General features: G+C 55.6%; 1 protein-coding gene across 1 annotated transcript in view; it reads left to right on the forward strand.

Moving 5' to 3' along the window:
• Window positions 1–16,180, forward strand: part of LOC134411243 (carboxyl-terminal PDZ ligand of neuronal nitric oxide synthase protein-like) — a 37,819-nt gene extending 21,639 nt beyond the window's left edge. Inside the window, exons 3-11 of the mRNA XM_063144959.1 lie at window positions 4,937–5,029; window positions 6,093–6,151; window positions 8,112–8,220; window positions 8,319–8,460; window positions 8,998–9,158; window positions 9,588–9,755; window positions 10,597–10,762; window positions 11,593–11,935; window positions 13,895–16,180. Coding sequence (XP_063001029.1) covers window positions 4,937–5,029; window positions 6,093–6,151; window positions 8,112–8,220; window positions 8,319–8,460; window positions 8,998–9,158; window positions 9,588–9,755; window positions 10,597–10,762; window positions 11,593–11,935; window positions 13,895–14,324 — 1,671 coding nt within the window. The 3' untranslated portion in view covers window positions 14,325–16,180. The remainder of the gene's footprint in view (window positions 1–4,936; window positions 5,030–6,092; window positions 6,152–8,111; window positions 8,221–8,318; window positions 8,461–8,997; window positions 9,159–9,587; window positions 9,756–10,596; window positions 10,763–11,592; window positions 11,936–13,894) is intronic.
• The last annotated feature ends 622 nt before the right edge of the window (window positions 16,181–16,802 follow it).

Raw genomic sequence — 16,802 nt, forward strand, 5'->3', positions numbered from 1 at the left:
AATCGGGCCAGAGGTCCACGTGGAATCGCCAGGAGCAAGGCCTCCAATCGCCTCAGAGATTGGGCAGGTTGGTACGGGAGAAGGTGCTCTCTGAGGTTCTCTGGTCTCGAATTGCTTGGGGCTTCGTACACAAGTACCAGAACCTTAAGCCTGGCCCAGTAGCCAATAGGCAGCCAGTGCCGTTCCCTCAGCAAAGGAGTTGCATGCTGAAAAGAGGCAGCTCCCGACAACAGCCAAGCTGCTGCGTTCTGCACTAGCTCCAGCTTCCGGAACAGCCCTAAGGGCAGCCCCACGTAGCGCACATTGCAGTAATCCAGTCTTGAGGTTACTAATGCCTCTTGAGGTTATTCCCAGCAGGGCAGCATGCAGCCGCTGGTTGGGCAGGGCAGGGCAGGGCAGGGTGAATCAATTACAAATAAACTTAGGAGGGAAAGTTGCTTCACATTTGCCCTCAGTAGCTTCCAAGTAACCCCCAGGACAAGGTCAAAGGCCTTTTGCTCCCTGAAGCAAAACTCCAAATGCTTCACCCCCAAGGTGGGTGTGAGGAGGGCCCAAACGCCTTTCAAAGTGCAGCTGCGCCCCCCCCCCCCCCGGTCAGTTCTGCCCTTCCTTTATGCTGCTCCAGCCCCTTAACTTTCGGTTCCTTTGCATTTTGTTGTGATTTTATTTGATGTGCTCTGCAGCTAGGTCAGGCAGTCTGGTGCCTTCCAGATGTTTTGGACTACAGTGCCCATCAGCTCCAACCAGCATGGGACTCCTGTATCTTCAGGGTACATAAGTGAGTGAGTGAATGAATGAATCAGTCTGATTCCACTTGTGACATAGAATCATGGAATACTAGAGTTGGAAGGGGCCTCTAAGACCATTGGGTCCAACCCCCCACTCAGTGCAGGAATCCACCTTAAAGCATCCCTGACAGATGGCTGTCCAGCTGCCTCTTGAAGGCCTCTAGTGTGGGAGAGCCCACAACCTCCCTAGGTAACTGGTTCCATTGTCGTACTGCTCTAACAGTCAGGAAGATTTTCCTGATGTCCAGCCGGAATCTGGCTTCCTGTAACTTCAGCCCGTTATTCCGTGTCCTGCACTCTGGGAGGATCGAGAAGAGATCCTGGCCCTCCTCTGTGTGACAACCTTTCAAGTATTTGAAGAGGGATCTCATCTCTCCCTTCAATCTTCTGTGTTCCAGGCTAAACATGTCCTCCAAGTAGTCCTTCCTGCCTGTAGCAGAGCGGCCCGTCCCAGCTGCGGGAGTTTGCGTGGCGTGCGTGTTTTGTGTGTAAAAAGTCCTGCACTGAAGCGAATGGATTGGGCTCGTTTCTCACTCCGAAATCCATACAGCCCAAAATAGCTGCTTTGCAAGGAACAGGACGGAGAAGGGCCTGCATTATTTAGTAGCCGGGGAGCGAGCGGCGCTGGGCAGGACGGCTGCATTAGGGATTCTCCCGGTGTCCGCAGCGCCTCCGCAGCTCGGAGTGGGCTCATTAAACGGCCCCCCTTCCAGCCAGCACCCGGTGAGGCCGCCTCCTCCGCTCTCATCTCTGAGCCAAATTCCTTCTCTACGGTCGCCTTCGTGTCCTTCCTAAAACAAGGTTGTACGGTTGGGAAAGGCAGAGGGAAGGACGTCCAAAAGGCTTGGAGCGCTGAGACGAAAGGCAAAAGCGTGGGGGACTTCTTTTTTTAAGTTGAGAGCGGGGGTGGGGGGGTGCTACTTCCAACCGGGGGGCCCAATTCGCCCCTCCAGGGTTGCCATTCTGGACCTCCAGGGATGCCCAGAGAGCCCAGCTCCCTTTTCGTCCAACTCACGGTTGTTTTATGAATTCCCCGCTTCTGTGCAAGGTTGTTGTTTCCCCCCTGTTCTGAAAGATGGACGCCCCTCTCCTAAGGTTTGGTTACCGGCTAGAAGAGCTTTTAGCTGAAGCAGGCTGCCATTTTGACCATGCCCCCATCTCTGGAACGTGGCTCCCGAATTCGGCCCTCGGCTTGAAGGAGGTCTTGCACGCGCACACACACACACCTGCTTTAGGGGGAAGCAGTTGCAGTTGGAGGGGGGGTGACCCCAGGCAGACTAAGGGTAGTTAAGGAGACGGCAGAGGGGAAATAAGATGCCTGTAGAATTATGCACCATGGAGAGAGAGTTGTTTGTCTCCATCTCCTGTAATACTAGAACTGGGCCTTTTGGCCAATGAAACCGATGGGCAGTGAATTAGCCAAAAACGGAGAGGGCAGCTCCTTCGTGCACTGGATCAACGGAACTCACTGCCACAAATTGTCACGGCGATGGCCGCTAGCTCAGAAAGCGTTTTTTAAAGGGTTGGGGAAACCCAACGGCTGTTCCGGAGCTGTCACTTGGGAGCCTCCAGGCACAGACACAGTCCACCCTTCTGCTGGCTGGGGGATACTGGGAAATGTAGTCCAACACATCAAGAGGGCGCCAGGTTGGAGGAAGCTGGTCTAGAAACTTACCATTAAACAAATAATAATGATAAATTGTGCTTGCAACATCGGATTCAGTGCTTTCTGGTCTCTGGCTGCTATATCAGCCCAAAGTGCGGATCTCAGAGATGTCGAGAAGAGATGACTGAGCTCCGTCTGCAATCCTGGGAGCTTTGGGCTCCCGCCCCGGGTTCGAAGCAACGAGCAGTTCCCTACGTGAGAGCCGAGGGTGGAAAGCGGCGGCAGCCAGCTGGCATCGCTCACCGACGACGTTCCAAGGCTGCTTCCTCTCCTCCTGCCGCCTTGGCAGAGCGCAGGGCCCCTGGCAGCCAGCGCGGCTGTTTTTCTAGAGAAAGGTCGGCCTCCCCCACCCTGAGAAAACGGGGGGGGGGCTGGCCTCCTTCCCCCCTCGCAGAGCTGCCTGTTTAGCTAAAAGCTCTTCTAGCCGGTAACCAAACCTTAGGAGAGAGGCTTCCACCCTTTAGAAACAACCCTGCGCAGAAGCAGGGAACTCATAAAACAATTGTGGGTTGAATGAAAAGGGGTGGGGCCAAGGGAAAGGGGGCGGGGCTCTCTGGGGATCCCTAGAGGTCCAGAATGGCACCCCTGGAGGGGCGAATTGGGCCCCCTGGTTAGAAGTAGCCCCCCCTCCCCCGCTCTCAACTAAAAAAAATCCCCCCACGGTTGTCTCGAAGGCCCAGCAGTTCTGAACCAGAGAGGGATCTCTTTGAAGACCCAGGGCCCGTCATGCTGGGAGCCACCGTTGCAGACAAGGCCGGCGATTGGCCCAGGGGCTGCGTGGCTGGCGCACCGGTTGCAGCTGGGCGGCTGCGTGGCTGGCAGTGGCCCTGAAACGTCAGGAAGGCCCCCTCTTGTCTTACAGCATTGGTGGGGAAAGTGCGCCACCCCCACCCCACCCCCCGGAGAATCCAGCCCAGTGGTCAGGGCTGGCAGCAGCTGGAGTCCCAAAACTTCTGGAGGGCCACAGGTCCCCCCCCCCCGGGAGAATCTCTCCAGCGCCTGCCAGGTGGCTCCGTTTCTGCTCCGCTCGCCAAACCGGATGATGGGGCTTTGCTCTCCTCTCTCCGCCTTTCCCTTCCCTACCTTGCAATTACGTGCTTAAAATATCTATAAAGGGAGTTGGGGGGACCACGACATCACTGCTCTTAGCTGCAGGCAGAGATTGGGAAGGGAGAAAGGGGGGGTTGCTTTGAAGGCTGAGCGATGGAGGGGAGCAGCTGTTGCCCGTCAGTCAGCGGGGATTACGTCCCACCCACCCACCACTCGACACCCGTTTCTTTCCGTTTAAAACGCCGCCCTCCGCGCCCCTCTCTGCGTTCACACTTTGCTGCTAAATTTAGCTTCCTAAACAGCTTACCCGGAGTCAGAATTCGTGCACGGATCAAGAGGTCGCAGCTTAGCTGGGTGGGTTCCTGCCTGGCTGGGGGCTGCGAGCACAAAGCTGCGGCCCGCTGATCCAGCCTTCCGCCTTCCCCAGCCAGCATGGCCACTGGGGATGATGGGACCTGCAGTCCAAACACACCTGGAAGGTGCCATGCCGGGCTGTGCTCATCCGTCCTTCGGGCCAAAAAGGTGGGGCAAAACGACAGAAGAAACTGAGCCTTGCAACCTGTTCCCTCGAGTGTCCCTTACCGTCAAACGTGTAGTACCTCTGAGGATGTGCAGAGTGCGTTCATCAGCATCCTCCGCATTGCTAAGTAAGCTCAGCCCGCAGCCCAGGATGGAGCCCTGGTCTGGTTTTACACCCGATAAAACAGCTTTCACGTCCTGAGACAGAAGTGTTTGGGCCAGTGCTGCTGTTTATCCCCAATAATCGTATCTGTTTGGAGGGGGCTGTTGCACCCGTGTCCTGCTTGTGGGTCCTTAGTCAACAGCTGGTTGGCCTCTGTGTGAACAGACCGCTGGACTAGACGGACCCTGGGTCTGATCCGGAATCAGGGCTCTTCTTCTGTTCCTGTTTGGGGGCTACAGAGGCCAGACGATGTGTTCCTCTCTGACACGCACACACAGAGGCTCTTGTAATCCAAATTGCAAAAGGCCCTCGGGTCCTTTTAACTAACAAAGGGAGCATCTCCATGCACCCTCTGATCGCCCAGAGAGCCCCACGTAAGCTCCCTTTGAATGCTGCTCGCTCCCTCCGCTGGGACCGATGGCTTCCCTTTTGAGCCGAGATAAAAAGGATCCGGCCCTTTCAGCTTCAGGAGAAGAGAAGAAGGCCCGGGAGAAAGAGGCCGTGGTGTCTGCAAATAACACAAATCAGAGGGAGGGAAATGCAGAAGGAGGCAGCCCGCTGCTGACACACGTACGTGTGTGTGTGTGTGTGTGTGTGTGTGTGCGCGCGCGCGCGCGCGTGCGTTTGCGTGCACACAAATGCTTCTGGTTCTTGAAACCCCACAGGGCTGGCTTTTAGGGGCCCAGATAAAGTGACGGATGGCAACTGGCGGCCTCAACTGCCTCTCTCTGCCCCCTTTTCTTCCCGCAGTATGAATTCAAGGCCAAGAATATCAAGAAGAAGAAAGTCAACATTGTCATCTCGGTGGACGGGGTGAAAGTGATCCTACGCAAGAAGCAGAAGGTGGGGGACTGTTCCTTCGCCGACGACACACACCCCCCAGCCGGAAGGGGTGGGAGAGGGTTCGCTTATAAAAGTTAGAGCCCAAACTAGACGTGACGTCAACTGCGTGAGCACAATTAATACGCACGTCTCAGAAAAATTGAGATGATCGGGTGGGGGGGGGGGGTTAGAGAGGTTGACATCTAATGTTCTTTCCCTGCCACAGTCCCCAAAAAAATCCCCTCTCTGAAGATGTTGTATGAGAAAATCATAATGGATTTTCTCCACCTTGAAATCGGTGGAGGCTGGTGTCTCTGATGTCATTGGGGCGGGTGAATCTGCTCCAGGTTTCAGTCAGAAATCCGGAGCGGGTTTACTGCCCCACTGCCATCGGAGTCACCAGCCTCCTGCTTGAACCGCAAATAGCAGCTCCTAAGTGTTGATTTTTGGCCAGATTCTTGCAGGGAGAGTTAAACTTCCCCACCTGTTCCTGAGGCTGTGCAGGGCTTCCCTGCGGGACTAACTGCATTCTTGCCACTAGCATCACGTCTAATTTGGCCCGTAGTTTAAACAGGAGCCCAGATGGTCTGGGGGAGAGAGCGAATTCGCACCACCGTCTGGTTTAATGGCCAAGTCCTCTTTCTAAAAAAATACTAGTTTGTAGCAGGGCTGGAGGGTTAGAGTTCTCTCACAAAAAAACCCTCCGTGGTCTCCAAACTACAATTACAGGGGTGCTTTGTGGGAAAGCTCTGGCTGGCTGCTAAAATAAAGGCCCTACACCCATTGATTGATTATATTTACACCCCATTTCCTACCCCGCATCCTTTTGAAGCATCGCAAGATTGCTCCCCGTTGATATCCAGCCTGATAGATAGATAGATAGATAGATAGATAGATAGATAGATAGATATGACGCTGGGTTTATTCTCGCAGCTGCCTTGGTGTGTTTAGACTTCCATCCACATCAGTACCTGGCAAGGGAGCCTTCTGCCTCCATGAGCTCCGGCATGCTGCACAGCTATTAAAACTGAACTAAACTTCACTGCTAACCTTTTTTATTTTTATTTTAATCTTGGCTTTCCAGAGGAAGGAATGGACCTGGGATGAGGGCAAGATGGTGGTGATGCACGACCCCGTCTACCGGTGAGCTGCTGTGAATAATCTGTGTCCCCCCGTCCCTCTGACAAGGAAGGGGGGGGCGTCAATCGGAGAAGAGGTGCTCAGCTGCTTCTGCGTTACGGCCTGGCGGGTGGCTTTCAAAAAGCCTCTATTGGGTTGGCAAGCTGGCTCCGACGCGCCAGATGGGGACATCCTATTTGCCTGTGGGTAATTGCACGGGCTTCTCCCTCCCACTGCCCACAAAGTTGTGCCCGGGGGGGACGGGGACATGAATCATGCAATTGGGCTCATGATCCGAGACAGAGCTGGGCGTTGTTCCTGCTCTCTCTCGCTCTCTTGGTTTCAGAGCTGCAGGATTCACCTCCCGTCTTGCCTCTGGGTAACATAGCTTCCGTTGGCGCATTTTGAGTCTTCAAAGGGCTCTGCATGTTCTGTGTCGGGTCATTTGTGCAAGCCCCTCCCACCCCATAAGAAAGATCATTGTCGTCGTCGTCATCGCAAATTTCAGGGATCGGGAAGCTTTGGTGAAGCCGTAGCTCAATGGTGGAGCCCCTGCTTTGCATATAGAAGGTCCCAGGTTCGATCCCTGGGTCAAGCTGGAGAAATGCCTGCCTGAAATCCTGGACAGCTGCTGCTGCTGCCAGTCAGTGAAGACAGTACTGAGCTAAGTGGGCCAAGGGGCTGACTCCGTATGTGGCCGCTTCCTAGGGCCACCGGATGCATTGAGCGGCTGAACTGACATTTCAGCTGGCAGCGCCTTGGCTCACGGTTGCAGGTCCCGTGCGTGGCCAGCGCTCTGAATGCTTTGCCAGTGGAAGAATGGTCGCTTGGAAGGGAACCAGACGGCCATCCCACACACACACCCAGGCCGGCCCCCAGCGACACTGCCAGGCCGTTCGTGCATCACCCCCAGCCCCCAACCCGCCCGCACAGCACAGGCAGCCGTTTCGCCAGGCACCAACTTCACTCCTCATTTCATTTCTGACGTTTCTATACCGCCCAACAGCTGAAGCTCTCAGAGCAGTTGACAAAGATTAAAAACCATTTTTTAAAAAAGGCATTAGGCATGGTGTAAAAACTTATGAAGAGACTACACTCACACCAACACGCACATATCTAAACGATTTTAAACAAGAATTAGAAAAATCCTGATTAAATCCTATGCTGCCCAAATGCCTGAGAGAAGAGGAAGGCTTAACCTGGCGCCGAAAAGATAACCAGGTTGGTGCCAGGCAGGCCTCATCAGGGAGATTGTTCCACAATTTGGGGGGCACCACCGAGAAGGCCCTCTCCCTTGTTGCCGCCTTCTGAGCCTCCCTCAGAGGAGACACCTGGAGGAGAGTCTTACGGGAGGCACATCATGTTACGGGTACTTCGCTGCCGTCTCTCCTTTCCATGTTCAGTGCCAAGTGGAGGTTGCCACCTATTCGCACCCGTAAACGCAGCGCTTTGCCCACGCAACCAGGAGTTGCCAGAGATGGAGGGGGGTGCAAGATTGATTTGCGCTCCATCGGCACGCGTTTCCTGCCAAGGAGCGCCAGGTTGCAAAGGGGCAAAAGCTTCCTGTGGGGCGGAGCGGCACGTGGGTCCCAGAAACCCCAGTTCAAGCTGCCCTCTGTCGGCATGAGCTTGCCGTCCGAGGTGCCAGGCGGTGCGGATATCTGGAATTCTCCCCACCCCGGCCTCAAATTGCATCAGATGGTTGTAATCTGCAAAACCGGATTGGTCAAGCTGTTAATTTGGTCCAGGTGGTTCAACCATCTAAGCTGGTAATTCCATCTTCCATCGTCAGAGCACAGCTGGTGACACCCCCTCCCCTCCCCTCCCCTCCCCTCCCCTCCCTTCCCCCATGCAAGATCCCAGGGTAGTTTCCGCGAGTGTGAACTAAGGAAGGGGCTTCTAGGTGAAGCCGAGCCGCTTCCGTCTGCACGCACCGTGGCGGCCTCCAAAGAGCTTTTTACACCTCCCTCTTCCTTCCGCTTAGGATCTTCTACGTTTCGCACGACTCCCAAGACCTGAAGATCTTCAGCTACATCGCCCGGGATGGCGCCAACAATTCCTTCCGGTGCAACGTCTTCAAGTCCAAGAAGAAGGTGAATGGGGGCCGGGCCGGGGCTTCCGTCTGGCTCCTCTCCCCCCGCCCCGTCTGCCCTCCCTGCTCACGCGGAGGCCGTTCCTTCTCTCCCCGCAGACCCAGGCCATGCGCGTGGTGCGGACCGTGGGCCAGGCCTTCGAGGTGTGCCACAAACTGAGCCTCCAGCACGCGCTCCAGAACGCAGACGGCCAGGCCGACGGCGCCAGCAACACTTCGGCGGACGACCCCCACCTGGAAGGTGAAGGATTTGGGCAGCATCCCCCCTATTTCGCGGGTTCGAAATAGCCCTCTTTTAAAAAAAGAAAAGAAGGTATTATCAATATGAAAGGCTCATCCAATGTTAGGAATTGGAACCATTGAGCTGGAAGGGGCCCTTTCGGCCCTCTCTGCTTGGGTACCTCCAGGGACGGAGAGCCCGCCTGCTCCCTCGGCAGTTGGTTCCCTTGCCTGACTAACTCTGACTCCGAGGAAGGTTTTCCTGATATTCATCCAAAATGTGCCCATTATTTTGTCAGCCTTTTTCTGCCAGACAAGCCTTTGGGAACCTGAAAGTGCTCGCATAGCACCACCACCACCCGGTCTTCTCTTCTCAAGGCTAAGCGTGCCCAGTTCTTTCCGCCTTTCCTCGTAGAACACCGTTTCTAGTCCCCTGATCCGCTTTGTTGGCGTTCTCTGAACTCCTTCGAATTGGTCTGAATCCGCCTTCACGTGCAGTGTCCAGAACCGGACGCGGCATTTGAGGTATTCACTTTTCCTGCCTCTCGCTTTCTCGAAGGTCTCCAGCTGGCTGGGCCGGCCATGGCTGAGGAAGAACCCGTCCCTGCTGACTCCCAGGGGTCATATGTGCCTGACTGCGGGGCGTGTGAGCTGCCTTTGGCTGTGCCCGACCTGGGGGTCCCGAAACCTGGGCTGAGCCTCAAGGACAGGAGCAGCCAGGTATGAGCTTTACAGCAGCGAGCTGGCCGTCAGAACTTTTATTTTATATCACAGCTGTATCACTTCCTGCCTGCCTCCAAATTCCTTCGGGCAGGAGCTACGAAGAGGGGGGGGGTGTTCCTGTATTTTATCCTCAGAACAGCCTTGCGAGGTAGTTTAGCCTGTCTGGTCCAAGGTGAGCATGCTGACGGAGCGGGGGATTTGAACTCGGGACTCTCCCAGCCCAGGCCTGTTAGATTATCCACTGCTGCGCACTGACTCTTATGGGTGGGGGGGAAGGTAGAGAAAGCACCATCCCTGCAGAAAAGGCCGGGTTGAGACCTGTTCAAAATGTCCCTTTTGGGGAAGGGGGGCTGAGCCAGAAAAGGGTTGGGAAATCATACCGTAACAAGAGCAGCTGTTGACGGTTGCTGCCTTTGCGGATTCCAGGAGAACGAGAGTGGCTCCCTGCGTCCCGCCGCTGCGCAGCCCCTGGGCAGCCCCGGCAGCCCCTGCTCCTCCACCTCGGTGACCCCGCTCGCCTCCCAGCACTGCCTCCAGCTCCTCCAGCACCAGCTCCTCCAACAGCAGCAGCAGACGCAGGTGGCGGTGGCCCAGGTAAGTGCCCCTCTCTGGCCAGGAGCCACAGGCTCCCTGCACGTGCCGAACCTCCGAAGGGTCACAACGCTCCGGCTCTTGTTCCCACCAGTTCTCATCCCAGAATCCCTTTCTGCATTGCCCTTGGGGAGGACTAGCTGAAGGGCTGCTAAACCAACTCGTGGATCCCTTTGCCACAATAACGTGGCAGAACCCCAGATGCCTTGGGAAGTAGATTGTGAAAGGCAGTACGTAAATGTCCTAAATCAATAAAAGTGGATTGATTAAGGGTGCGGCCCTGTGCATGTTTAGACAGAAAAAGAGACCTAAAACTCCCAGCATGCCCCAGCTAGTGTAGGGGTGGGGAGCCTCAGTCTCGGGGGCCAAAGCTGGTCCTCCAAGAATCCAATTCCAGCCCTCCAAGGTTCGTCATATCACCACACCCCTTAAGCTAAATTATATTGGCATTTTTTGTAGTTCCCCTCCCCCCCTTTTTTTTCCTTTCCTTTGGCCCTGCCTGCTCCCAGACTGAGTACCCCAAAAGCTTCCACTGGCTGAAAGAGGTTCAACATCCATGGCTTAAACAAAGTCAAACTAAACAGAGAGAATTTATTGAATTCCATACTGTTGTTGACCATGCTGACTGGAGCCTCCGTATTCAAGAGCAGAGTACCTCTAAATACCAGATGTTGAAAGTAAACAACAACAAGAGGGTCCACCGCCTCTGTACCCTGCTTCTAGGCTCCCCACAGGCATCAGGCTGGCCGCCGTTGGGAGCAGGATACTGGGTGTGCTGGGCGTTTGGGGCTCGTCTCGTCCCTCTCGGTCCGAGTGACTCTGTAGCCCCTCTCCTCCCCGACAGGTGCAGCTGCTGAAAGACCAGCTGTCGGCCGAGACCACCGCCCGCATCGAGGCTCAGGCCCGCGTCCGCCAGCTGCTGCTGACCAACCGCGACCTCCTGCAACACGTCTCCTTGCTGGTGCGGCAGCTCAAGGAGCTGGAGATCAAGGTGCAGCTGCGGCATCCAGGTGAGAGGGCCTATGGGGGCGGGGCGGCACTCAGTGTGGGCGGGGCCATTGGGAGGGGCCACCACGGGCGCAGGGAAATGACCCCAGATGGCAGCAGCATCGCTTGATGCATCCGTAGTTTCCTCGACGGACTTTGGCTCATTCGTCCAACAGGTGGTGGGTCAGGATCCGGTCGTCCTCACGGGAGGGGTGCAGAGCCTCTCTCAACTTGAGAGGCGGTTCCATTTCCGAGCCGCTCTCGGGGACGGGGTTCCAGTGGTGGGCGGGGCCAAAGGCCAAAAGGGGCAGGGCCAAAAATGCAAGCCTATTTTAGCTTAAATCTCTTTTTGCCCATAACGAAGCTGCGCTGTTCCAGCTACCCCCGCCTCAAACAGAGATGGGAAAAGGACACTAAAATTATCGCCTTCCCAACCAGCTCAGGGGACGGCAGATGGGGAGACATGAGAGAGAGGAAGTGGAGAGAGGGAGACATTTTGCTCCCTCTCTCTTTATCCTAGAACTCAGGGTCACCCCCATGAAAATTACTGGCAGCAAATCCAGGAGAGACAAAAAAGACCTTCTTCCCACACGACGCATAGTTAACTTCTGGGATTCGCAGCCATAAGAGGCGGGGATGCTCATGTTGCTTTGAACCAATGCTTCATGTTGGCTAGATGGAACCTCCTGTGCATAGTGGCCGTCTACCTCGGGGACATAAAACTGGGTATTGCCTTGTGGGCTTCCCAGAGGCTGAACTAAGTGGACCCCTGGTCTGATCCAGCAGGGTCCTCCTTGCTCTCCAGTGCCCGTGGCACCGCTGACCGGTCCTTCTCTCCCTGCTTTGTCTCCAGTTGACCGCTCACTGCAGAATCTGACGCTGGCTCAGTCCCTTTCCCTCAACCTGAAGAACCACTACAGCCTCGAAATCAACCTGCCGTCTACGTCGACCCCGGCCAGTGTCCTGGGCAGCCCCGTGACCCTGCTGGGCACCTGTGAATCCTACCTGAACCTGGCCAACTTGGAGACCGGCAGCGGGCTGCCCAACGGCGCGGAGAACGAGGAGCACCTCGCGGTGCTGGAAGGGCCCGACGGCCTGCGCAGCGTCGAGGGCTCAGAGGCCGCCGAGTGCAGCGTGCCCAACGGGACCAGCCGGCAGAAGGGCGGCGAGCCGAGCGCTCGGGCACAGGAGGAAAGGTAGGGGAACTCGGTTCAGTGGCGCTCGGGACCGCCCAGGGTCTGAGCGGCGAAGGGGTGGGCGGCCCTCCCGATGCTCCGACGAGGCCAAGGACACTCCTGCCCCCGTATCCATCGTGGCTCTCCTCTGCAGAGTCGGCCTTCTTTGGCAGGGTTTGGGCTACCATTCAAGGCCAGGAGAACGTCCCAATAGTCCTTGTGTAGGTCTTGCCCCACGGGAGGCCGGGCTGTCTTGCCTCACCTCTGCTTCTATGACTTCTCCCTCCTCGTCCTAAAGGAAGGAGAGGCCACAGGAGGTCAGAGTATTTGAGACCTGATCTAACTGGAAAGGCCAGGGATCGAACCTGAGACCTTCTGCCTGCAAAGCTGGGAGCCCTCCCCACAGCCACAGCCACCTAATGGAGGTTTGTAAAACCTTCAGGGCGAAGACACTGTCCTCATGGTGCGCCATGCGCGGCTTCCAGAGCACAAACGGCACGCAGGAAGTAGCAGGAAAAGCTGCAGCTGCACTTACACTTCCTTCTGTCAAATTCACCTCCAGCAGCTTTCCAGAGAGGCTGAATGTCCAGAGCGCGCAGTTAGAAGGCAGTCTGAGAGCAGCCGTCCTGCGCTGACCTCTGCACGACACACACTTTCCACGTGTCGCTTTGGTCCCAGGGAATCCAGCTCAAAGCTCAGCTCTCAGGGCAGCTTGCGCCAAGGAGCAGAGTGGCTGGAATAATCCGGGGCAGAGTCCCGAGTTCGAATCCCACCTCAGGAGGAGGCACAGCTCAGTGTCAAGTCAAGTCAGATTTGATCAATTTCAGACCATTTCAAACACAATAAGCACACATTAAAACAAACAGCAAATACACGAATCTTAAAATGTACAACTAACAGAAAAGTATATTAAGATTGAAGCAATAATTTTTTATGTATTTTTAAACGTAGACTTTTTAATAAAATGGAGGTTTTATGGACCCATTGGGACCCTGCATGATTTAAAAGCTGTTATGTGGCTCATTTAATCGGAGAATTTCTCCTTTTCCTTTCTCCTTCAACTGCCTGCTTTAACCACAAAGAGGGTCGCCCTCTGAGTCACAAACTGGTTGGGTCCTGGCAAAGAGAAAGTTGAGCTTCTCCTCCGCTGCCCAGCTTCTCCTCCGGCCAAGAAATGGAGATAAATAGTGCTCCCTACAACTGGAATATAACCAGCCTCCCAGTAAACAGGGAGCAGTTCAGGGGCGGAGTGCCTTTCAGCGGGTCCCATGTTCCTCTCTGGGCATGAGGTGCTCTGCCTGATAACCCCGGGGAACAGCTGCCAGTCGGAGTATCCCAGGGGCTGTCTTGACCATGGTACATTGGCGCTGCGAGCCCCCAAACCCCCACGGTTTCGCTCCTGCGGGGTTGCAGCACATTATCCCCACACTAAGGAGCGAGCGTGGGGTTTATATGGCTCACGGGGAGGGGGCGCCGCTGCCCGCCCTCCCTGGCTTTTCCCCCCTTACCTCACGGGGATTGAAGCCAAGGGGAGAACTTTCCCACCCAACTCCCACAGCAAAAGGGAGACTCTTCTCCCCACCTGGAGGCAGCGCAGGGGCGTTCCGGTGGCCATCTGGCTGGCCGGCCGGCCCCTCCCCCTGCCCAGGAGGACGGCAACCAATCGGGGTCGCCATCCACCCGTCTCCACACCTCTGCCACGACCCTGGAGTGTGGCGACAGATGGCGATGCGTTGTCCTCACCGAGCTCCCAATAAAAAAGTCAGGTCCCCAACTTTTCTGCTTCGGAGGGAGCCCCGGGATGGCTTCTGCATGATATAATCGACGACGCACCACCACCCACCCACCCGGGGGCTGTCATCGCGTATAGACAGCCCCCCAGGCTACAAGGGTGTGACGTGGTGGAGGGCAGCTTCCTACACACACCAGCAGCAAGGGCCGTCCCGGCTCTTAACCCCATTCCCACCTCCCCCTTGACAGGTTGCAGCCGTTCATTCCCAAGCTGAACCCCCCTCCGCCCACTCTGAGGAGGAGGTCCAGTAAAACCGCCCTGCCCTGCCTGGAAGCCGAGACCGCAGCCGGTGCCCCCTCCACGCTCAGCAGCAGCAGCAGCGTCGCCGTCTTCTCCCTCTCTAATCTGGAGTCCGGGGCCAGGACGCTGGGAGAACGGCCCACACCTGGCTGTGCAGAAAACCGGGGGAATCCGAGGCAGGAACGCGCTGGGGAGGACGGCCTGGCCCCGCTGCCAAAGGCCGTTCTGGGTCGCCTCGATAAGGATCCGACGAGGGACTCGGCGGGCAACTTGGACGTGACATGGGCCTTCTCCTCGGGCGGCAACGAAACCCGCTTGCATATCAGCCTCTCGGAGGATGAGCTAGACAAGGCCGGAATCTGCATTGCCCGTGCGTGAGCAGACTGGCGGATTCCGCGAGGGCAGCTTGGCCTTATAAAAGAGGGAGACTTCGAATCCAAGACGTCATCTCTAAACGGAGACCGCTTGGAGGCTCCAAAGTCCTCCCCGAGACAGTCTTCCACACAAGCAAAGGCCTTCTGAGAGCGCTCAGAACTCCGTCGGACGGCGAGCAGGTGTGAGCCTGGCTCATTTTTGATGGGAAACCCTCCAAGAACCCGGCCGGAAACCAGGATCCAAATGCAGGAAGGAAACACCACCGAAGGCTCTCGTCAGCTCCCCGGGAAGGACCTTGGCACTGTTTGCTGAATGTCGGGGTGTGCCTGGAGATTGTCCTCACGGCCAGGGAAGGTTTGGGGCAAAGAGTCAGGAAGGGTAGTTGCAGAAAGCCTGTAGTGCAAGAGATAGCCGGGGGATGCGGGGAGAGATTGCATCGCGAGTTCGGCAGAGTTTAGTCATTATTTCCACTTGTGGGGTATGGATTCAGGTGAACTTCAGGTGGATTCAGGTCCGCCTATACCCAGAGTCGCAGATGATAGAAGCTCAAACACCATCTGTGTTGGGAGGGTGGGGAAACTCCTCCAAGGTTTTGCAGCCAACGAGAACTAGCACAAGGGCATTTTGGCTTCAAAATTTGGAGAAGGGAAGGCCTGGTTCCCCCCCCCCCAAAAAAAGCCTCCCTTCCCTCTCTGTAAACCCATCGTTTGTGGAGAAAATCCCTCGCACAATTCGACTCCAGCAGTTTAATTGCCACAGGTGGGAATTCCCTGCTCAGGTAGCAGGGAATGGCTAAGGGAACCTAGGGCTGTGCAGCCTTCACTCAAGAGCCGCCCCCCCCTCCCAGGATTCCCCCCCTTACGCATCCGCAGCCAGCCCTGAACATGCAAATGGTATTGTGGCTGCAAGGGTCCATTCGTATTGTAGATTTATTTGGTGGCAAAGATAAGAGACGTCTCTTTTTTCCTCTTCTGTCGCAGCCTTTATGTATTTTTGTGGCAGGAGAAATAAGCATTCAGTTTTCCCAGATGTTGGGGTAGCTATTTCCACGATCCTGTTCCATTTTTAAAATCGGGCAGGTAAAATCCAACTACTTTGAGTGGGTTGAGGGTGTTGGAGCAGACAAGTCCTAGAGAAACAAAAGTGGGCCACACAGAACAGGACCAAGCTGGCCATAACTTTAGCAGCCCAATGAGAATATCCTCTTCCAGACCTTGTTGCCCCAGCAAGAAAATATAAACTAGGAGAAGTTTGTATGTGCTGCATTTCTCCATGGTTGCTTCTCTACTAGCCTAAGATGCATTTTAAAGATAATATCTGTCGGAAGAGAGAAGCATTTGGCTCTTCTAATTTGCTTTGCTTCCCTGTCGGAAGGAAGCACATCTGTGCCGATTATTTGGGGGGGGGGCTGTAGCTGCCAAGTGTTGTTTAGACTCCAACTCCCATTACCCCCAGCCCATATAGCCAGTGGTCAGTGATGATGAGAGTTGTGATTCCCCATCTTCTGGAAGGCTACAGTTTTTCCACACCTGCTGTAGATATTCAAAAGTGCTTTGCCCATAGGACTTTTTTTAAAAAGCTTGGCTCTGTTGCTGGGGGGAAACACTCTGCACATGCTCAGACACACTTGGCCTTCAGGTGGGATAAAAATTGGGCGTGAGCAGTCACGCAAAAACATTGTGATGCGTCCAGACGCAGCCCCCGTTCAGCTGTGTGAATCAACCCCTGACAAACAGGAGAAGGCGAGAAATGGAAGCTGTAGTGAGCAACTCGCACTACGGGGCCTGACCTCATGTGTGCAAAGCTGGGGAAAAATATGTTAAAGCCCAACACCTGAAGTCATGCAAAAGCAGGTGGAAATCACGCTGCTCTTTGTGGTTAGGGAGGGAGGGAGAGAAAGAGAGAGGAAAATTGGGAGTTTGTTGTTGAAAAGGAAGATGATTGGAGGGGAGGGGGGAGGCTTAAAAGACCAAGAAAAGTGCTTCGCAGGGGCTGAGAAAGCCAGGAGGGGCTAATTTGGGGGTGTGTGATTGCCATGCAGCCCCCAGCTCCACACAATTTCGCCATGGGCCGGTCCACGAGGCCTCCCCACTGGTCTCTTCCACCCTCTCGGGAAAGGCCAGGCTGCATCACACAGTGCGGTTCTGTGGGGAGAGGCGAGCGGCCGTTTTCCCAGCATGCCGTTCAGATATGTGTGGGGCATGTGTGTGCCTCCTTTGTGTGCCCCAACCAAACAGTGGCACGGGGCAAGTTAGGAACGTCTGCAAGGTTGCGTCAGAGTTCAGGATGGGTGATGAGTAAGGATGCAGCGGGGAACGAGACAGTGACTGGTAATGTCTGGGTTGCCAAGCAACCCTCTGTAGAGATAAAGCAAGTACCACAGAGGCTGGTGGCCCAGAGTGGCCACTACGGCAAAAAAAAAACCCATTGCCTAGCAACCACCACCAAAGGAGGCCTCGGCCTCCAAGGTTGCTTCATAGC

This window comes from Elgaria multicarinata, chromosome 19, assembly GCF_023053635.1.
Source record: "Elgaria multicarinata webbii isolate HBS135686 ecotype San Diego chromosome 19, rElgMul1.1.pri, whole genome shotgun sequence".
Lineage (NCBI taxonomy): Eukaryota > Metazoa > Chordata > Lepidosauria > Squamata > Anguidae > Elgaria > Elgaria multicarinata.